Source organism: Barbatula barbatula (genome assembly GCF_947034865.1).
Source record: "Barbatula barbatula genome assembly, chromosome: 20".
Classification (NCBI taxonomy): domain Eukaryota; kingdom Metazoa; phylum Chordata; class Actinopteri; order Cypriniformes; family Nemacheilidae; genus Barbatula; species Barbatula barbatula.
Genome location: NC_136783.1, coordinates 3,075,641 through 3,098,320, shown reverse-complemented (window position 1 = coordinate 3,098,320; position 22,680 = coordinate 3,075,641). Strand labels below are relative to the sequence as shown.

General features: G+C 39.0%; 2 protein-coding genes across 4 annotated transcripts; one reads left to right on the top strand and one right to left on the bottom strand.

Annotated features, from left to right (window-relative positions):
• Window positions 1-425: 425 nt before the first annotated feature.
• Window positions 426-16,062, bottom strand: raf1b (Raf-1 proto-oncogene, serine/threonine kinase b). Of its 2 annotated transcripts, XM_079483153.1 has the most exons (17): window positions 15,996-16,062; window positions 8,324-8,547; window positions 8,048-8,163; window positions 7,303-7,405; window positions 7,069-7,226; window positions 6,397-6,483; window positions 5,830-5,986; window positions 5,719-5,743; window positions 5,525-5,625; window positions 5,018-5,135; window positions 4,827-4,911; window positions 4,525-4,701; window positions 3,094-3,140; window positions 2,778-2,896; window positions 2,331-2,462; window positions 1,461-1,595; window positions 426-1,261 (listed from the first exon to the last, which is right to left on the bottom strand). In XM_079483153.1, the coding sequence occupies exons 2-17, from the start codon at window positions 8,519-8,521 to the stop codon at window positions 1,130-1,132; spliced, it is 1,890 nt and encodes a 629-aa protein (XP_079339279.1). In that variant the 5' UTR covers window positions 8,522-8,547; window positions 15,996-16,062; the 3' UTR covers window positions 426-1,129. The 2 variants fall into 2 exon arrangements, with proteins under 2 accessions (XP_079339279.1, XP_079339280.1); XM_079483154.1 differs by lacking the exon at window positions 6,397-6,483 and having other exon boundaries at window positions 15,996-16,059.
• Window positions 16,063-18,979: 2,917 nt separating this feature from the next.
• On the top strand, window positions 18,980-22,445 carry cnbpb (CCHC-type zinc finger, nucleic acid binding protein b). 2 transcript variants are annotated; one of them, XM_079483151.1, is made up of 6 exons: window positions 18,980-19,058; window positions 19,189-19,385; window positions 20,529-20,653; window positions 20,739-20,804; window positions 21,114-21,312; window positions 21,397-22,445. In XM_079483151.1, exons 3-6 carry the CDS (start codon window positions 20,551-20,553, stop codon window positions 21,512-21,514), a joined length of 486 nt encoding a protein of 161 aa, XP_079339277.1. In that variant the 5' UTR covers window positions 18,980-19,058; window positions 19,189-19,385; window positions 20,529-20,550; the 3' UTR covers window positions 21,515-22,445. The 2 variants fall into 2 exon arrangements, with proteins under 2 accessions (XP_079339277.1, XP_079339278.1); XM_079483152.1 differs by lacking the exon at window positions 18,980-19,058 and having other exon boundaries at window positions 19,330-19,766.
• The last annotated feature ends 235 nt before the right edge of the window (window positions 22,446-22,680 follow it).

The following is a 22,680-nucleotide window of genomic DNA, read 5'->3' as shown; positions in this document are numbered from 1 at the left end:
GGGAAATTATTTATAATACATTTACTTTTTGCTCCCAAAAACAGAAATTAAATTAAGCAGAAAACTTTTCTTTTTTTTTAGAGACAACAATTTAAAGCAGTATTACACTTCTTGTTTTTATGCTTAAACCCTTTTTCATCTTTGATTCATGAGTGTTTGAAAGTTACGTGGCCAACAAAAATCAAAATAATTAGTTTGCAACGTAAAAATATTTTGAATGGATTACTTGTGGTGAGTAAACTGCATTACATTGCAATTTCTGAATATGCTAAAAACGATAAGTTGATCTATTTTGGTCTTCTATACACCACAGAATATCTAGTTCTATTTGTTTTATTTCAGTTTCGATGTGTTTACTGTCATTCAAAAAAATGGGGAGAAAATAACCTTGGGAGTAAGATTTACATTACAAAAGAGCCTGTGTGTTGTATTTAACTTAGTTTTATTAAAATACAATGAATAAACGATCTGTCAAGTTTACAAGTTAATTCTCACTGACAAGCAGGAACGAGCCAAAAATATATGAATCCCAAATAAGTTTCATAATAAAGTTAATACCCACTTTTCTTTGAGTTGCGTACGAGGCACAAACTCCGAGAGGACACACGATCATAAAGTGCTCCCCATATCCTGTGCTGAAGAGGCATTTTACTGGTGTCCGATTAAAAAAAACCATACCAACTCCACGTTGACAACCACAGTACTGGCACTTAAGAAAAATATACACCATGCTACATGTCGAGTCACTCGTATCACGCGCTGTATAACTGATTGTATAATGTTTGAACACGATAGTACGTCTGATCGACTGATCCAGGTCTGCTATTGAAACTACAAGATATGACTACACGCAAGTGTGAACCGAGAAAGTGCTGTGAACTGTTTCCTCTCCCGACCGGATCCTTGGGTGAATTGAAGTCCAGCAGACCAGAAGAGAGACCAGCATCATCAAAGTCGACATTCCACCAGCCATCTTAAGTATAAATACATACAAAGCACATAAACCACCAGCATGTTACTCCGGTCAAAAATAAAACAAGGCCGCCCGGGCGCTAAATTCATCCATGTTGCCTCCATTCATAGCTTAATATGTGGAAGTCTGTGTTTCTGGCTTGCGAGCAGCTGAGCTTCATTTGAAGGCAGATGTGAGCGTGAAGACGTTGATGTCCTCTGTGTGAGAGGCTCGGTGCAGCGACGGCTCGGACGCGCTGCGGTTTATTTTGGGGAGGGAGTGCTGGAGAAGTTCTATCGAAGACAGGATCTGTAAGACACAAGCGGGAGTGATCGACTGTGAATATCACATCCGACAAATCATCAGGATCAAAAAGAAATACTTAAATGCAAGTTTAAACTCCTTTATGCAAATGAACTAGGTATCTCTCTCTGTGGCGAGACTTTTTAACCCCAATTCTCTGTATGATTTGCTTCAGAGAACGTAAAGTCCATAGCAGTGACGTCACCTGTGGAAACAACGGCCTGTCTTCTTTAGACTTCTGGATGCAGTCGGCCACGAGTCTCTTCATGGCTTTGGGGCAGCTCTTGTAGAGTTTACTGAGATCTGGGACGAGATATCCTCCGCCCACCATAAAGATGATCTACATGCAACAACGCGGACAAACATATTATTATAAACAGTAGGTTAATACAACATTAAAATATCAAACTAGATCTTTCCATTTTCTAAAGGTAATGTCAAATATGGAAATGTCAGTCACAGTGCAAGGGATTTCTGGGTGGTTGCTAGGGGGTTCTGGGTGATGGAGTCATAAAGGCAAAAGTATAGTCCGGCCGTCCACGCTCTACCCGCATGACGTAATCATCAGGAGGGTCCGCGGTTGCCTGCACACCCTGTCCACATGCAGGCCATTTTTTGAGACTGCGGAGGCGTAACGCGCACAACAGCGCATGCGTGGACATTTTGGGAATCAGCCGAGTCCACTCAACTCATCTTTCCGTGCTTATCCGCGATTGAGTATGCTCAAACAGCAACAGTAAAAGTGATGCTCATCATATTTAATAGTATTTGCTAAGGATATATTTATTTATGTTAAGATGTTCTTAGAAGAGGTTATGGTAAGAATAAAAATGTCAGGTCTTTGTTTCGGACTCCAGCAATAAAGTGAGAGTCACAGGTCACACTAGCAGTGACTGGGCTTTTAAAATGGATCTTTAGCCTTTGGGCGGCTAAATTTAGCAGTCAGGCTCCAGGGTGACTGTCCAAGCACATCACACTCATGCCAAACGCACTTCAGCTGCTCGCTGAAACTCATGCTTCAAGAAACAGTCAAAGACACACCACACACTAAAGGCTCATGATCATTTCATCTTACCTGATCTCTATTTCCAGACATAGCATAAGGCAATTCCCCGGTCATGAGCTCATACAGAACAATACCATATGAGTACACATCCGACTGAAAACTGTAGGGATTATTATCCTCCATCCGGATCACCTCAGGAGCCTAAAGCAAACAAAACTGTTAACTTCATCCCACATTCTTTCACACTGTATTACACTTTTTATGTTACATTTTTTAATGTGTCATCACTGTCCAGTTTGGACTTTTTTAATAAAAAGTATGTTTAAATAAAAAACGAAGTAAAAGATTACATTGAAAAATTAACGCTTCAGCAACGGAGCAATATGTGCCAGAGATGCTACGGTAACAAGACAAAATTGCCGGCAGTGGAGATGTGAATAATATAATATCAATACAGTGTTTATTTCTTAAGTAACAACATTCAAGATCTGACATAGGATCAACTTTCAAACACACCATCCACAGAACTGATCCAGACGGTTGCTCTACTCGATGTGAGCCGGTCCACCTCGCTTTAACTGTGGCCAGTCCAAAATCACCGATCTTCACTGTTAAACCTTCATGCAGGAAGATATCTGAACATATTATCAGGAAACAACATGACTGCTGAAGAACACCTACACACTACAGCTGAAAACAGAATTATAAACAGGATATATATAGACAATAAAACGTGTGTACCATGCCCACCACGAGGTGAGTGTCCAATGTATCCAGAGCTGTTTATTAAGTCTAATCATTCAAAAAAGCAAGAAAGCATAGTAAAAGATACTGTTTGACTTCATGTCCCGGTGGATGATATTCTTTGCATGTAAGTAACTAAAAGAGAGAAAACATGATTAGTGATATTCACATACAGTGTATAGCATGGTCCGTTTGAATACTGGATTCTGATTGGCCGGAAGGTGTGCATTAAAACCCTTTAACGCAAGGCTAGCTGTGGATTAACACTCACATAATAGCAGAAGTTTGAATATTCTAGATCTACTTATGGTACACTACATACAGCAATACTCTCATGAGCCACCGCATACCCACCGTCCATAGTTGAGATTGTCACAAAACTCATTTTTCATTGGCATTTGATTAAACAGTATTAAATACACTTGACAACTAATAAGAGCAGGAATTTTTTTCTGAAAATCATACACGTGAGTTACTGCCTTGCAAAGAGAAATGAAGATAAAGATACTTATAAATAAAAAAGATATTCTGTATGTGTTTGCCATTAAGTCTGTTTTCTCCCCCAGCACAGTGATAAAGTGTTAACTGAGGAAAACACCTTTATATTTATATATACACAACCCCCCGCCCCCCCCAAAAAAACACATTCTATTTTCGTGCCTCGTCCCATTTCTATAAATAACTTGTGGTCTCTGATCAAAATGCAAATCTGTTACGGAAATAAACTATGACGTCATCTGCTACTATGCTATGTCAATGTTCATAAATGTTTAAACAACTTTGATCCACTGAGTTAAGCCCCAAAAACTGATCACACATCAATTGTGAGCTAATAATAATGATTTATAATTCATATCAATGTATTATCATTTCAACTGTCAGGTGAGGTTTCAAGGGAAATGCTAGTTTGACAAATGTTGACCAAATGTTGGAGAGTGTCAAAAGTTCAAGTTTCATCATTTGACTATAATCGAAAGTAACTTGCCATTTTATTTCAAACAGAGATGGCAATAGAGAGGCAACAGTTACCAATTGCAGCTGCCTATAACCTTAAAGAGATACTTCACCCAAAAATGAAAATTCTGTTATCATTTATTCTCCTTCGAGTTGTACCAGATCTGTATAAATCTGTCTTTGTTCTGATGAACTCAGAGAAAGGTATTTGGAAGAATGTTTGTAACCAGAAGGATTTTGCCCCCCATTGACTTCCATAGTAGGAAAAAATCACTTTATCATATTATACGCAATTTCAATCCTCTATATGTATGTACTGTACATGTGACAGAATTGACAATAAAGCAGACTTTGACATCATTTTGAAGAACGTAGGGCAGCAAAGTAAAAAAAGTCAAAATCTGCTTTATTGTCTAACTGTGTTTATCAGAACAAAGACATTTATATAGATTTGGTTCAACTCGATGGTGAGTCAATGATGACAGATTTTCATTTTTGGGTGAAGTATCCCTTTAGCTACGATTCATTCATTCATTTGTCTTGAATTGGCGTGCTAGATACTCACTCCATGCCCTGAGCTGTCTGTCTGGCGATGTCGATGAGCTGAAACATCTGAAAGTTTGTCTCCTGCACGTGTAGATGTTTGTAGAGGCTGCTGCCCTCACACCACTGTGTCACGATGGCCAGATTTTCCTTGGTCATGTAACCCATGAACAAAACAATATTGACATGCCTGGTCTTCCTGTGATCCAAATAAAGAAACATGATCAGTCGCATCGTCAAAGGAAATCACCAGAGCATGAACACACGGAATAAACGTTCAATCCCAGATGGCGTTTCACTGGGCATTCAATCTTGTCGTTTTACCTGAGAACAGCCACTTCGTTGCGAAAGGCCTGAAACTGCTCCGGCGTGGGATTTGTGACCTTTAAAACCTTTACAGCAACATCACCTGAACGGAGAACATTTACAGACCGTGAACGAAGCGTTCGATGATGTGTTTTAATAACATTTGACATATGCGATCATATATATGACTGAAATTGATGTAATCTTACCGTGCCACTTCCCTTTGTAAACTGTGCCAAAAGACCCCGAGCCGATCCTGGAGTGAAAACCCACCTCAGTGTGGTTAATCTCCCAGTAGTAGCTGGAGTCTCTCTTTTCTCGAGGACGCTACAAACAAATAAACAACACGTTGGGTGAATTATGGAGCGCTAATACTTCACATATTATTCACATGATATAGTCAAATAAATTGGTTTGTGTTTACATGGTACATGTCTGTGCACTGTGCATATTATTAACCCATACATGTACACAAACATGTATGTATTTAGGAAATATTCTAATACGTATATAATCATATTTATGTTCGTGTTCATATTTTATAATATATATGTCTGTATACTTTTATAAATACAAAAATAATATGCACAGCGCACAAACATATATAATGTAAACGCAAACTCTTCTGGATGCGATGAATCGTGCAAACATGTCAGGGCTGTTTTAAGATTCATCGCGATTTAAGTAAAAACTGAAGAAAATTTTAAAAAACCTACAATTCTGTTTGTTTCCTGAGTGTTCGCTGAAGGTGCTTTCTCTTTATGAGCCGGGGCAGGGGTTTTGGACCACTCCGTCGGACTTTGGCTTTGAGGGCTTCCTGTAAATCAACATGTCCCGAAGAGAGAAGAATGAGCGAACAGGCCCTAGCTTTACCGAGAAATCTATAAGGGGGAAAATCTAAACTCCATACCAGATTCATTACTTCCTAAAGCTTCCTGTGAATACAGAGAGTAACTATTTTAACACACGGACAATCTGACATAAATATGCTGATGTTGGTTGAATTTGTTAATGTTTGTACCTGATAAGCGGCTTCGTCAACAGGCTGGGTGGTGCTCACCATGTGGACGTTGGGGGTGGATGTGGACAACACTTTATTATGACTGAGCGAAACCCCGGGGGCCGGCATGGGCGTGATGTAGTTGAAAGCATTTGGCGTGGAGTATCTGTGATGTGGACTGAAAAAGTGTTTGGACATCAGTGAAGGCCTGGCGCTTTGTCACCGCGTGTAGGAGTGAGTGTGATCACGAGATGTGAAATGAGATCTTTCCACTGACATTTCATTCTTACACAGTGTGGTTTTATCATAGGGTCGGGAAATAAACGTTCAAAACCAAATGTTCAAATATTCAATAAGATGACGACGATACCTGGCTGGTTTACATACAAACATCACGTCGTTCTCTCCTCATTGTTAATAAATATCCTTACTTCTCGATTGGCTTCAAGAAACATCCTTACGTTTTGGTTGGATGCTGAGAAAATATCTTCTAAAACGTTTATTTCAGTGCATTTCTATTAAGATGGTCTCTCTGGCATGGTGAACTGGTTGAATTCAAGTTAAATATACAAACAGGTCTTTCGTCACCTGAAAGGGAATCTAGAGTTTTGCATACGCCGAGATGAAAGGGGCGGGAGGGATGGAGTCCCGTTCTCTCCTGGAGTAGGAAACAGCCTGGACGAGAAAGAAGAGAGGGCAGTTTGACCCAAAAGAGTTGCTGAAATGCCGTTTCTGCAGCAACACATCCAATTGTAAATAGCGACCAACATAACAATCAAAAGAAAGGACCGTTGTGTCCTGCATTACCTCATTTTCATTGATAACCATCGATAGAGTTAAAAGTATGACAGGCCTTTATCTTTATGCAAACGACATCTACATACCATTTCTCACTTCACTGGAAAACACTGCTGTGTGAGCATTACCGAACACTAGATTTCTAGATATACTAGTTACACAAGACTATGCCATGGTGACCTCCATAGTCCATATGATGCCTTGTTAAGGAATGTACTGGACCGAAACATGCTGGAGGAGAACAGATTATCAGTAAACATATAAGTAAATGCATAACACAAATGGTTGGGTCTGTTCCTTTTTTAACTATCCATGGGATGAAAACAACCAAGCGCAAAACCGCTTATGTGAACGATGCCAGAATTGTCACATCTGGGCGAACTGTTCCTTTACATTAATGAAAGAATCCACATCGACGGTTCCAACATTAAATCTCATTGCTTCTTCACAAGGGAAACTTACAGAAGCTGTCGGATGTTGCTCCAGTCCACACACATGGTGGGCACTTTGGTGCTGCAGTGCTCGTGAAATTTGTAGCCACACGTCTGACACCTGAAGCCGTGCAAGAGAAACTTCTGACATATGTCACAGAAGGCCAACTTCAAAAACGTTTTTCGTACCTGTGACAAAACGGACCGTCAAAACCACTTGTGAGCCGATCATTTTCCTTTTTCAAACACATCAACATCAACTCACAAAATTGTGCGTAGTCAGGGGGACGTGATCTAAGACTTCAACCAGGAGCTCCTCTCCCATCAGTGAGGTAGAATCTGTGTTCCAATCCATACGTGACTTTTTGCTAAAAAGAAAACAATCAACCATTCGCATAATATTCGTATAACACATCCACAAACAATAGAGCGCGACTGTAGATTATTTCTGATAACAACCAAAAGAAACCGAGAAGAAGCGTTACTTGGCTAAACTTGTCTCTCCATTGTTTAGACTGCAATACCAAGCTCAACCGCTAGATGACAATGTACCATACAGCTTTTTTTAATGCGACCAAAGTACACAATTATTAAGCAATCAGATAATAATATAAATGAATATTAACAGAAATTAAATTGAATATAAATAGACAATATATTATTAGATGAGTCCGATTAAACCGTCTATATTCAAACATTTCAAAACAAAGAAAATGCTTGACTTCACACCAGGGTTATTATCCTTAACTAAAACTATTAAAACATTTCTGTTAATAAACATCAAATACAATATAGGCCTAAATATGATGTGGGATTGCAAGAAATGTTGCAATAAAGTGAAGTAATGGAAATAAATAAAAACAAAACTACAACTGAAAATAGAAAATCAACCATCTTAGCAAATTAACGTTACAACGAAAAATATGGTTCCAGAATGGGCCCATAGATTCAACAGCAGCATCGTGGGATTCCTGCAGCCTCTTTGTGTCTGAATGAGGGCGAACACTTACGTTTTGCCATGTTCTGTGTCCAGCTTGAACACAGCGCAGCATTCTGGCTGAAGTCCTCGAACTTTCAGGGCTTTGATGAGGCAGTTGTGCAGAGTCATGCCTGCTCGCCCATTCACCTATTTCAACACCATTTACAACACATTCTCATTTCAACAGGGAGGACAAACATCAACGTGTTCTATAAAGACGCAAAACATTCACACATCTCCCAAAGTTACAATATCATTAAACTGATTCTCTGGACACACAAACTAATGTTGATGATTTCCAAGTTACCACAGTGCGCTGTTTGTTGGGCAGGTAGACACGGATTGTGCTGCTAGTTTTAGAGTCTGGTATTCTCCCGTCATCCGATAATCTCCGGTAAGGGTAGTTCTTGAGAATGGTGGAAGACATGCAGGGATCTTCAAATACAGAGTCTTTGCATCCAAACACGTGACTGATGCTTTTCCGGGCCCCTTGAATGTGCTCCATCACAGTGGGCAGCAGACTACAATAATCTACCGGGAGAGGAGAAACAATCATTACTAACATCATCTGCACCGGTCGAACACAAAACCTAACGAATTAAAATGAAGGATGTGGGGTATGAGGGTGCATACTGCCAAAAGGTCCAGATAATGTTACATTACTTCGATCACAGAATATACATTTGCACAACCACTACTGGGCATGAATGTGAGTTTTAAAAAAAAGGATGTGTTCCAAACAACTCAAGGTGAAAATGTAAAAAGTTGGATGTATGACGTAGTATTTCTGTGCTCGATACACTCCCCCAGCACTCCAACTTGTTTCGGAAAGTTTTCGAAACAGGGATCCTATTTCTTTTTTGGCCATTCTCCCGTCCTTTGCTGTTTGATGAGCATTATAAACAGACCTTTATTATGCTGCTGCCCCTTTAAGAGCGCTCTATACAGATATACGGATCTAATATAATGTGATGCGTCCGTTTGTTTCCCAGCTGTTAACGTTCATGAAATGGACTACTTTTACATGGACCCTTGCTAATATGGGAATTTTGGTGTAATTTTGTGTTTATTTGTCCTGTTCAGAGTAAGAAAACGTGAAAGATAACTCGGTTTAGTAGTTTGCACACTGACTCTTAGCCTCACACTGCATATGATGCACGCAAAACAAATTCATTATCATTGCCGTACCTAAGCTGGGGGAATGTGTGTATTCTGCTGGCTATTGATTTCCTTCCGCTTTATCATTAATAGCATTAAATAAGCCACTTACACCTGCACATATTAAGTTTTTATGGGGCGAGGGCACTGATAGATAAGTGCATGGCTGAAGGAGGGAGACGAAATGAAGTGGTTTGTTTTATCAATTCCGCCGTCTGGAAGAGATTTATTTTGGTACCTTTCCATTCGGTCTTAGGCCAACCCCAAATGCTCTCATTGGTTGAGACGTGTGGTGACGCCATTCCCCAGCCTGTGACCCATGGTTTCAATCCAGTTATAAATTGACTTCAACTACTTTAAAAATACTGCGTAAATGCACGATAAAGGAATTGTCGCCATTAGTGAATTAATGTGTTAACTTGATGATAACGCGTTAACGTTCCCAGCACTAAAAAGAACCAAACCCAGTTCACTTAAAGTGAACCAGAAAGGGAACTAGCCAAAAACGACAACAGACCTTTTGGTGCTCAAAGTTTAATGGTCTCAAAAGAGAACCCAGTTCTTATTTTGGTCCTCTTGAGCACAAAAGTGATTTTTGTTCACACCATAACTTCATAAGAACCATGTTTTTTCCAGTTTTCTGTACAGCAGTGCTGATTATATTACAATAAGGTTATAATAATTACCATTGGTCATTATTTAAAATATCATGATATATATATATATATATATTGATTGTTAATTACTGAAAAACTGTACAACTTGTTCTTTTACTTTATAGTAATAAATAATAATACTTTACAATATAATAATATTAAAAGAATGAGTTAGTAAATGTCGACATTAATCAAAAAGATCAGTAGTGGGTCATATTAATGAATGCAGCAAACTAAATGTTAAAAAGGAATCTGGATGATCTTCCCAAGAAAGTACTCGCAGACCAAGAAAGAATATCACCATTATTGAAATTAAAGGAAAATATACTAAACAGAACTAGACTTGATATGTGATAAAGATTGATGAAATATGATGTAAAAGTAAAGTTTTTTTAATTTATAATATAAACCACTATTCGCTTGTATATTATTATCTCTTTCCAGCTCCTTTAATAATCTGTTAGTGATAACTCTTCGTGTTTTGGACTTTGTGAGATCGGTTGGTCAGCGCAGTGTTTATGTGAACCTGCAGTAGGGCTGGTTTTCGCTTCTGATGTTCCGATTCACAAGCTCTCGATTCCATTCATTTCTCTATTCGAGTCAATGATTATAGATTAAATACAAATCCTATAGATATCTCTAAAAATGAAGATCAGAAAATATCACGTTACACAAATCCGATTATTAAACTTTAAACACACTTAAGTATATTGCAACAGAACAGTCGCATTTTTTTTCATTACATTAATTATTAAACATTACAATTTCCCTAAATGCAGTTCTCCAATCTGCATTAAATGAAAGAATCTTCTCTTTCCCAAACAACTCTTAAATTGAAGAAGTCAATTAAGTCTTAATAATTCAAATATAACTAAACATGTCTTTTAATTGACCTTTTTCATTTTTGTACTCAACAATACAATTCTTCAACTTTATTTTTGTCTGTTTCGGTTTATGAAACTAACATTGCTTTATTTTTTCTGAAATGTAAAATAAATACTCTTTATCTTGGGTCGTAGTATTAAAAGAAGCGGGTTGATATTTGCTGCAACTTGAGTGTATGAATTCTACTCTAAAGATCTAAATGTATTTGCATGTTTTTGTGTTAGTAAAGAACTCGGAATCCGATACATATCACACACATTGGTTGATTCATTCACTTCTTTATATTTTGGATTTTAAAATCAAGTAGATGTTGTGTTGAATGTCATTTTACCTTAGTGAAATTACCACAGTTTAAACGCAAGACAGGCAATCGGTTTGAATTGAATTTACATTTGCTTTACACAGAGAGACTTCAACATGAGTTTAGAATGTGTCAGAGTTTAGCATCACTGTCAGCATGTAGTACATACCCGAAGTAGACAGAGCAACGAAAGATGAACTACTAGACAGTCAAAGATCTCTGTCTGTGCACTACATGATGCGTGCGCGCGAGTGCAGTCAGCAGAGACTCACGCAGTTCGGTGGACCCACCCAGACACAAGTATAATAGAGCCGTGAAAGACAGATTTCTATTGTAGGCTGACATCAGACTACATATCAATGTGATGTGTTATCAGACTGCGTCAGAATGCTTTCACCTTCTGCATTTTGTTGACACTTTGGTTTGGATGAGGCTCAGATTCGTTGTCATCCTTGATTCCTCAGAGTATCTATTAATAAACAGATTTCCTTGAAAGCATTTCACATACAGACTGTCACAGACTGTACCAGTTTTGTACCAAGTGGTTATTAATTCCCGTAAGATCAAAACAGGTGTGACAGAGTGTTATCTAATCACAATATAATTGTTTTAGCTGTAAATGTGATTATGAACTGTCCGGTAATGTCTTATTTTGGTCAATCCAGTGAATTAAATGCTTATCCTTTTATTTTAATCATATTTAAAGATGGGGTAACACAATGAAATTTATTGGAATGCACAATAAAAAAAAACATGATTTTTGAACTAAATCTCATTGGACTTCCCATTTGCGTGCATTACAAAGCGCACAGCTGCAGGTACAGCAAGCCTCCAGGTACACATGTCAAAACAAAACTTATTTTTATGTGGACAAATATATTACTATTTAATTGTAAAAATAAAAAATTAACTTATTTATATAAACTAAATGCATCATGCATAGGCTGAGGTTAGTTGTTTACCTTTGAAATTAATCTTTCTATTTTTATTAATGTCTCTTATTTAAATATTTGTATTATATTGCATTTTGAATTTAATATGGCAATGTAATGTACTAAATGGGTTTAGTTTCACAGATATTAAAGGCGGGTTGTCCGATTTCTCTTAGCCGTTGTTGATGTTCAAATCCCTAAAACAAACACACCCCTAATCCATATTTCGCTTTCGTCCGTCCTGTGCACTGTGCATCTTACTGCTGATTGGCTACAAGGTTGTTTTGATACTCGGCCCCACTTTGTCTAAACAAGAGTAATTCGGGAATCAGACACCTCGCCTTTAATGTATGAAATTTCAGCATTAAACATTTAGATTTTTCTAAAAAAGAAGGGACATGTTAAGAGACCTGACTTCTTTTCTCTTGTATATTTACTATTGCTCTTTATTAAGAAAAAGTCATTATTATTCGAATACCCGATTAATTGATGGAAAAATCAGAAGAATACTCGATTAGTAAAGGAATCGATAGCTGCAGCCCTAAATCAGACCCCCAAACGAACCATACTCAGTTCACCTAGGTCGGAATACTGTTCGCTTTTGAGGCCTTTTGGTGGTCTGAGATCACTTGGACTGTTCACATATACATGCTGAACTGATCCGAGAGCGTTTGGAAGGCTCAAACGAACTAGGTGTGAAAACACCCAAAGGCATATGTCTGTGTTTTGTTGGCAATAGGGCTGTCGTGCTTACCGCAATTCTGTTTTACCACGCTTTTGACGAACTGAGGATGACAAGCAACCGCAGTAACCAGTTCAACCGCAATGTTCAAATTTTTTAGAATGAATGACACGTTCATAAATGATTCTAAAAGTAAAAAATACCATTAACTGAATCAAGCATGAATGCAAAAGCACTCAAACTGAAACTGACATCACATAAAGGCAATGTCTGCTTCTTAATGCATTTTATGACTTGAAATTGATGTGACATGAAAATTTAGATTATCACTTGCTATGCATTTGTTTTGCCCGGTGCACACGAGACGTGACGCACAACAAAAAGTTTCTAAGATCAGCTGTTGTGCATTGCTGTCCGCTGTTTGAAAAAATAAATATAAAACAAAGTATTTCTAATGTGTCTCAACGTGTTTGGTGTGCCTAGTGTTATACAGAGTGTTACAAATTATAGAAAAGTTATATTGTTATATGATTATACTGTCAAAAAGATTTCTTCGAAAAGATTCCGCTTTACGTGATTGTAATTTGTAAATAAAAATATGTTTTTAATTTGTTTTAAAAACTGCTGTCTTTGTTATAAAAACCAATAAAGCCCAACAACAAAGCCCAACAACATAACTTAGGTCGATTTATTTGGCACCCAAATCAGGATTAATGTGGTTATATCGCACACCGAGCAAATGAGCCCCAAAAATGAAGGAAATTCCTTCACCGCGTCAGCCTTAGTTGGCAATCGACCCGTACGTGCATAAGGTAAACAACACGAAGGGATAATGCAATGATGTATTGTGTGCTCGAGCTGTAGTTCCATCCACCCTGCCCGCATCCAGCAGCTCGTGTTTTTCCAGAAATAATACAGCTGTATCGCTATAAATCGTACAGCTCTATCTCTCTTTTATACATTTGATCAAACTACATACTCTTCAAAGATATGACGTATGCAATACTACTGTATAGGTCCTCAAGATTAATATGAGCTTGGCAGAAACTGTGTGTGTTACCCCATCTTTAAATATAATAAAAATAAAAGGATAAGTATTTAATTCACTGGAATGACCAAAATTAGACATTACCGGACAATAATTAATAATTGAATGACACAAACCATTACACATAAAATAAGATACAGGTCACACCCATTTTGATCTTACAGGAATGAATAACCACTTGGTATGAAACTGGTACAGTCTGTATGTGAAATGCTTTCAATGAAATATGTTTATTTATAGATACTCTCAAGAATCAAGAACAAGACAATGAATCTGTGCCTCACCAAAATACAGAAGGTAAATGCATGATAACCAGTCACATTGATATGTAGTCTGTTGTCGGCTCGCAACGGCACAAATGAATGAAACCTTTTGGCCTTTTTCATAGAGCACTGCCAACTTTAAAGTGGGTATTGTATTTGTAATGTGACTACGTGACTTGCAGCGATAGGCCTGTAAAATATTAGGCCCACGGTTTATAAACAAGGTCATCTGCAGGACTAAAAGGGCTAGTTATTTGGAAGAAAGTCAAAAACAGAGCAGATCTCTTCCCCCAGATCTGCTCTGTATCTGCCATTCTTCCAAATAACTTCCTTTGTGTTTAGCAGACATTTATGCAGGCTCAAAACAACCTGAGGGTCAGTAAATGATGACAGAATGATCCTTTTTGGGTGAACTATCCCTTTAACACAGCCTTACATCATGGGAACGATAACGCAATTTTGTCCCTGAAAATCATGTACCAAACCCCCTCGAATTATTTCTGCGATCCGATGGTTTGGACAGCTCACGTTTGTGACCAGTTATGCAAGTTAAGCAGCATTTGAAGGCAATATGAGTACATTTCTCACCCAGCTCGCACGAGGGGCAGGGAAATCCGCCTGTTCTCGCACAGAAAGCAACACCGCACTCACGCTGGGTTTTTGCACACAGAACTCATCCTCGTGTCTTGTAGCTCTTTGTTCAGGCATCAGAAACCTGTCCAACAGGTCTGTGTCCTCGCAGACAGAAACTCTCACGGCTGATTTGGCCATTAGTGTGCTTTTACTCGAAGTATTTAACACAAACGTTCATCATCACAAGTCCTGACTTAAACATTGCCTTGCGTTGCCGTGGTTAAGATATTATTGCGTGTGATGCTTAGTTAACTTGAAGCTTCCAACTCGCATATAAATCAGAAATAGTCTGAATTGAATTAAAATTCCCAAATTTTGACTGGTTGGTAAAGTCAAATAGTCTCATATAAAGATCAATGAGACTATCAGCTCAACAGAGATTCACAACAAAACAGACAATAACAAATCCATACAGCACGGAGAACAACAATGCTGTATTGTTTAGTAAAACAAGTGACAACTGAGTTAATAGAAAAAAGCCAAGAGAATAAGTACAAAATTCAATCACAAATAGCCTACATGATGAGACTTTTATCAAAATGTTCAGCAGTGGATTGGATTGCTTTGTGGATTTGGATGAAAAAAATAAATCAAATGTAGATGAATGATATTCTTGTTCTTTAGATTCTCCTCATCTCCCACGAACAGTTCAAAGCCCGTTCTGGACATCTTGCATCAGCAGTCCAACAGCACAGTTAGAGAAAGTGCTGAACCCCTCATGTCTGCTTAACTTGCAGTCAGAGAGGAACAGATCACTCTAGAAAACCTTTAAACCACAATAACATCAGAATAGATCTGTAATGCGTCCATACAAACACAGTCCTTAAAGGCAGTGTGTGTTACACACACCATTACTACAGAAACCAGGGTGGGAAGGAAATGAGTGACAATCTGGGCCAGTGATGATGTGTGAAAGTAAGTCATCTTGGTTAAATGTAACATTTTCCTCTAAACAGAACTGTCCGGAATAACCTACACCAAACATCCATTTGACGATCCACTGTAAAGAAGATCCACAACAGTTTGATTTAACGACAAAAAGAAATCCATTGATCGTTCATATACTAATGCTTTTGACCTTCTTGTAACTAGCAAACACACATCACTGTAAAGGGAATTGCTGCGCTCGCTTTAGTAATCGCTGGATCTGTAAGAGAGACATGCAGATGTGGCTGTAGGAAGAAGAAATACTGCACATTGACCCATTTCACAAACAAAGCTCTACCGGATAAACTCCGCTCTTTACATAAGTTTCCAAATCAGACACAAACAATAACAACTGCGACTGATGTTTCATCGACACTACCTCAAATATTTACACTTTCGCTTTCAACCGAGCGTCTACAAAGAGCTGAGCTGCGAAACGCGCGTTATCTACACGATATAAAGTATGTGTAGTGCGACAGACGAGCTTCACTCACCAGAGAAAGTTGTTGAATTGTTGATCCGCCATGATTATCGCTGCGCGAGGAAAAAACTGTGCGTGACGCCAGGGTGACGTAATCATATTCATGACCGCCCGCGACGCGACAGAATGAGGTACGCTTGCGTCGCGTCGCCAGATTAAATGTGTATAGATCCTGTTCAGGTTTATTTCAACGGCGCTTTTCACGATTTTGCATTTTTGCGACGCAGCTGTACAGAAACCGATTGATAAACAAACGATTCATAAAAATAATAATAATACAGAACTAGAGAATATAAAGTCACAGTATGACTGTCGTAAAAACATGAAAATTATAATACATTGCCTATATTCATAGATTATGTTCATAGATCAATTCTAAATATAGTGTCTAGTGTTTTTTTCTGACACAAAAGTTGGGCTGCAACAAAAAGGTGAGAAGGATAAGATACATATAAATGACACGTACTTTTGAATTGAGTTTTTAATCAAAACTACTTGAATTAATGATTGATGAATATCTATCAAACTGCAGCTGAGTTGTTTTGATTAAGTAATCATAACTCAAACATGTAACATGAATAGCTAACAACATGATAACAAAATAAAGCCTATATCATAAAACTAAAGAAATTTTTAAAAGTTTGTCTAATGCGTACACAAATTGGACATTGTTATCTGTATTTTAATTGTATATTTGTGTCGCGTTGAATTGCTTTTCAGAACAGAAACACTACACATCCTGATTTATCTGAATAAACAGTGCCATCATTTGGCCAAATAAACACATTACTTCAAAATTGTACACCCCAGTCACTGTGATATAACCACAAATATAAAATTTTACAAAAAACCGAAACCACGATACCACAGATCCTAATCCAACACGATGTTACCAAAGGCAAATGACACAAATTAAGTGAACATTAAAATGAATAGATCATTAATCAACCTATGACCTATTAAATTCACATGAATGCAAGGTATAAGATCAAAGATGTTATCCAGAGGAACATCTCCACAGCACATTATCTGCCTCAACTAATGATCCAATGACTAAAACACGATCTATTGCCATAAATAGTCTAAAAAATGATAATTTATGTGTTTAAGGTACTCACCTGAATCATGAAGGCCAGTGGAATCCATCCATGTTACATTATCTTCTCATATCCCACCACGGGACCATCAGATGCTCAGTTTGATCGCTGCTTTTCACACCCATTATCTTTGTTGATTCAAAACCCAATAATTGTATATTCACTCAGGATATCAGTCCTATAGTTTAAATCCACACAAAAAACGAATAACATCTATGGCACATCTAGGGCAGCTATAGAGCTGCAGCTGAGTGGCTCCTCGGTATAAATCCCAGGGCATCTCAAATGCACTCAGCTGTCATAGAGATGAGGCGGAGAGAACACAGCGCCCAGCGCAGGACACAGATTTAAGGTATTCCCTCAAGCTTGCATCATCTGAAAACAGCACAAGAGTAAACAAAACAACTCTCATACCTGCTGGGCAATATTATTTCACTGGGAAATGACCGAACGTTTGTGACAGGCTGACTTTTTATATGTTGAATAACTGATTCAAAAGACTAAATGTCTGTTTTAGCTTATAACATTCTTTATCAGTTTATGAAGTCATTCTGTACAATATGTATTGTTTATACACAAGAAAAAACTTTTTATTTTGTATTGAGACAATATGATGATATATACACAGAATACACAAACTACCTTAACAGTGAGCACAGCTCTGAATGTATTGATTCTGAGGGAGATGCTGGAATATTCTGTAAATTGACTCCTCCATAAAAGCCTCCAACACTGCAGGATGTTTCTCTCTCTCTCTCTCTCTCTCTCTCTCTCTCTCTCTCTCTCTACTCTGTCCTTCATTGACAGGTGAATCACTATAAAATAAATATGAAGGGTTGTGAAGACATGGGTTCAGAACTAAATTGTGTCTGATATATATATCAATTGAATAAGTAAATAAACGTTGTTTAGCTATAAAATTTAATTCATGGATGAATATGCATATATTATTTATTACCAAAGACTGAAGACGAGCTACCAGCAGATTCACCAGCACAAATGAATTATTTAGTTGGCCGGCTTTAAAGTCCCAGTGAAATAAAAAAATGACAATGCCTATTTTTTCATGAAATATTGCAGAGTTTATTGTAAATAGTATATCAATGTGGGTCATTCTCGTTTAAAAATGTGTGTGCCCTCATAATATTTAGTTAAAATCTGAAAATGCACTGTAATTCCTGTAATGACTACGGCTTTGGGCGGAGCGTCTGTAAACTCCTCCCCTCCAACTGTCAGTCTTCTGCCAGTTTCAAAATGCAACTGCTTTTTTTAATGCATCCAATCAAATCGCAGAGAATGACTGAACCACGCCCACTAATTTTATCATTAGAAATTTCATTTTGAAATGTAATTTCACTCGGAACTGGCCGAAGTCAAAACGCTTTTACTTCCGTATTTTGCGCATATCCGAGTGAAATGGAATTCGTAATGAAATAATAGTGGGCGTGGCTTTTGTCTTTCGCTGCAAATTGCTGAGCATATAATAACGTTATTTTTATTTACATTACAATCTGTACAAATAAAACCAAATGAATGTAGCCTATCCACAGTGTTACGTTTATTCTTTAGCATTAGCTAATGCTAGCGCTTTCACCAACAGACCGTTTGATCTTCAGTAGCTGTTGTGCTGTGGCTCAATCAACATACTGAAGTACCGGTTAATGGTTAAATCCTTACGTGTAATAAAGTAAATCCATGCTTAGAACATGATTGAATCTCTGTAACGCTTCAAACGGGACTCAGCCATGCCTGAAGGAACCACATTCATGTATGCATTTAAACGATGCAGGTCATGACTAAACTCAAGTTTTGTATTGTAGCACCCGTTACATGTTTAATATATTGATATTTTTACAACACGATGTATTTCACTAATCTACACGTCAATTCCCCCCAAAACGAGCGCTGGTAAAGCAAATTTGCTATTGGAGAATACGACCCGGAAGCTTTCCCGCCCCCTGAGATTTAACCGGAAATACGTAGGCATTTGTTGTTTGTTTGAGAGATATCTGCATTCTACAATTAACGCGTTTCTCTGTTAAAATGCTACAACTTAGCCTTCTCTCTTTGACATTAATAAAACCCATACTAATGCATGTATAAATGTAGTTTACAGGTGTTTGTGTATATCTGTCAGTGATGAATGTATGATGATGATGTGTGGCGTGTTGAATGAGCGTGCCGTGCGCAAAGCGCGGTGGGCGGGGCCAGTGGAGTCGGCCATGAGCGTACCGTGCGCAAACCGCGTGTGGCGCAGCGCGGAGAGGAGGAACCGAAAATAAACAGCAACGAGTCCCGTCGTCGAGGTGAGTTCCCTTAAAGGACGAAAACACGACATTTAACACGGTGCATATGGTGTGGTGACATCGCCAATGTGTCGGAGAGTGTCTCCGCTGTTTTAAGCAGCCAGAGATGTGGTTTTGAGAGGAATCGTTGGGGTTTAATCGGTTCAGAAAGGTGCACGAGCGAGGTTTTCCGACGGCGCACTTTGGCCTACTGCGACAGGCGGCGAGCGGGAAAGTCGCGAGTAATCGCGGCGTTTCGCTGACGCCGTACGAAATTTACGAATGCACTAAAAGTCCGAGCGCATGCACGTAGCTGAAGGATATAGATATAATGGCGTCGTGGGACTGGATGGTCTCCCAAATGGTGAGAGAGGGTCTGTGGGAACCAGCGTGATGGACCTGGTGAGTTGAAAGGCCAAGACCTGAAGACTGCTGCTGATCTTCATCATGTTTTCATGTCACAAGATCATCTTTTTGTTTACTTAACGTGTGTGTACAGATCCGTCACAATGTTGCGGATCGATTTAAAGACACACGCAGACTGTAGTAAATGTCTCTGGGTTGATACATTGATGTTGGTTGTGTCACAAAACCTAGTGAGCTGCCTACCTAGACAGCACGTTTGGACATCGTGAAACGTTGGACTCGAAGATCAAAGTCAACGTCTGTTCTCGTAAATGATGTATTAAATAATCTGATGCATTTCTTATAGTTTAGTTTAGGTAGGCAGCGCGCTAGGGATTGGAGCGTTACCACGTGTAAATACGTTTTTATGGATAAACGTGCCAGGTGCTGAGGCATGTGCTGTAATAATAGCCAAGAAACTGCTTTACGCACGGAAAGACTTGTTTGTCCACCAGCTGTTTAGTCAAATCCACTCATTTGACTTTAGCTGGGACTGTTTTAGCAGCTGGTTCAGCATGTTTTTCTCGAATGCCTTAACCGGCTGTAGAGTTTGACCCACACACCATGATAGGCGCCTTTTTATAGCCAGTTTTTGTTCTTCAAGCACCACCCTTTAGTTTTATTTGTTTGTTAAATATCTGACATATCAGCACAGGAACGACTTCAACTCTCATGGCGCTACTTTGTCAACTGTGTCTCTTTGGCAGTGTATTTCCACGAATGCCACGCTGGCTGTTTTTCATTGTCACTTTTTTTCAGCCGTAGGGTACAGTCAGAGGCTATGAGCAGCAACGAGTGTTTTGGTTGCGGCCGTACAGGCCACTGGATCAAGAACTGTCCAAATGCCGGACGTGGACGTGGCAAGGGCCGTGGGAGAGGGAAAGGTGAGAGGCGCTCTGCTGCATGCTGTGACCTGAACTGACGAATGCCGACTTGATAAATGACACGTGTGTCCTGATGTACCTGTAGATCTTTTCTGCTATCGCTGTGGAGAACCAGGACATGTTGCGAGGGATTGTGAGAGGACTGAGGATGGTAAGGGAAATATAAAGAACGTGAAACATGCTGTGATTGGTCACTTGTGTGTTAGTTACACATGAAACAGTAAAAATATGAATTTGCAGTCTTTGTACATTGCAATTAAACTGGGAAAAATAACTTTGTTTATACGTCAACCTTATTTGTAAAAATTTATTTTGTTGTTCTTGCTGGCTTTATTTAGTTTTCAGATTCTAGTAAAAGCATCGAAAACGTGCATGTACAATATAACATGCAAATCGTAGAAATTCAGCTGACAGATACGCTCGACTGTTTTCTTTAATAAGGTGTTTTTTTTCCCCCCAGCATGCTACAACTGTGGCAGGAGTGGCCACATCTCCAGGGATTGCAAGGAACCCAAGAAGGAGAGGGAGCAAGTGTGCTACAACTGTGGCAAGGCCGGCCACATGGCTCGTGACTGTGACCATGCCAACGAGCAGAAGTGCTACTCCTGCGGCGGCTTTGGACACATTCAGAAAGGCTGCGAGAAAGTCAAGTGCTACAGGTACGTTGAAAGGGTTAACCTACAGGAATATTGCCCTGTGTGAAATATATCGGCACACCTGACGGTTTCCTTTGACCCCGGCAGGTGCGGCGAGATCGGTCATGTTGCCGTGCAGTGCAGCAAGGCGAGCGAGGTCAACTGCTACAACTGCGGGAAATCTGGCCACGTGGCGAAAGAGTGCACCATCGAGGCCACCGCTTAGTCCCGTTTCCTTGTTCGCCCCTCCTTTTTCTGATTGATGGTTGTATTATTTTCTCTGAATCCTCTTCACTGGCCAACGGTTGGCAGATAGAGGCTATTCCCAGGCCAGTGAGCTCTTGACATGTTAAAGGAGGAAAGGGGTGGAAAAAACTTTCCACTTTCTGCATTTAATACAAAAAAATGTTTATGTTTAGTTTGGTAGAGGTGTTATGTATAATGCTTTGTTAAAGAACCCCCTTTCCATGCCACTGGTGAGCAGGGATGTGTGAGTTGAGTGGGAAGAACGTTTGTCGGGTAGGCCTCTAGAGACTCGTGGAACGTAGCCTCGGAGAGATCGGGAAAAAAACAGTTGAAAAAAATAACAACCATACAAATCGCGGAGGCGTTCGCTTCTGAATGATTTGCATTTTTGTTTTATCAACGAGACTGAGTTAGCCTAAGTGTGATTGACCTGATACAGCAGCACAGGACACATTACAGTCAGGTCTATCCAGGCCGAACCAGCAGTACGCAGCTATGTGGAGAAACACCGTAACGTGTCATTTAAAACGTCGTGTAATAACAGTTTCTGAAAAAAAGATATCATTGGTGAAACGCTGAAAGTTGGATCGCAGCAGCCGTGATGTTGAAAACCTAGCTAATGATCCCAAGAGTTTGCGATGGAGTTTTGATCGTTCTACCCAAGGTGAAAACTTCAATAAAATAACAATAAAAGGAAAAAAAGTTCATAAAACATATTTGGAGTTTGTAGAAAGGTGAATGTTTTCACAGAAAACAAAATGTTATTTTTGTACAATATCACTTAGACTACTCTGGAAAAAATACTATCATTTGCTTGTACTCAGTTTTTAAGTCGGAAGGTGAATGTAACTGAAGTTCTAGGACATAGAAATGTAATTTTAAACTATCAATAAAACTGGAGGAGGAAGGGGTGTCAGTCTCACGTTTCTTTCCTGCTTTACCTCTTTTGGCGCAGCTATCCTGTGGCTCAGTGGTTAGAGCATAGCGCTAGCAACACCAAGGTCATGGGTTTGATTCCTGGGGATTGCACATAGTTAGAAACAAATGTATACTGCAATGCAATGTAAGTCGCTTTGGATAAAAGCGTGTGCCAAATGCATAAATGTCAATGTTGACTCAGTTTCTTTTTGTAAATACATGCAAGCT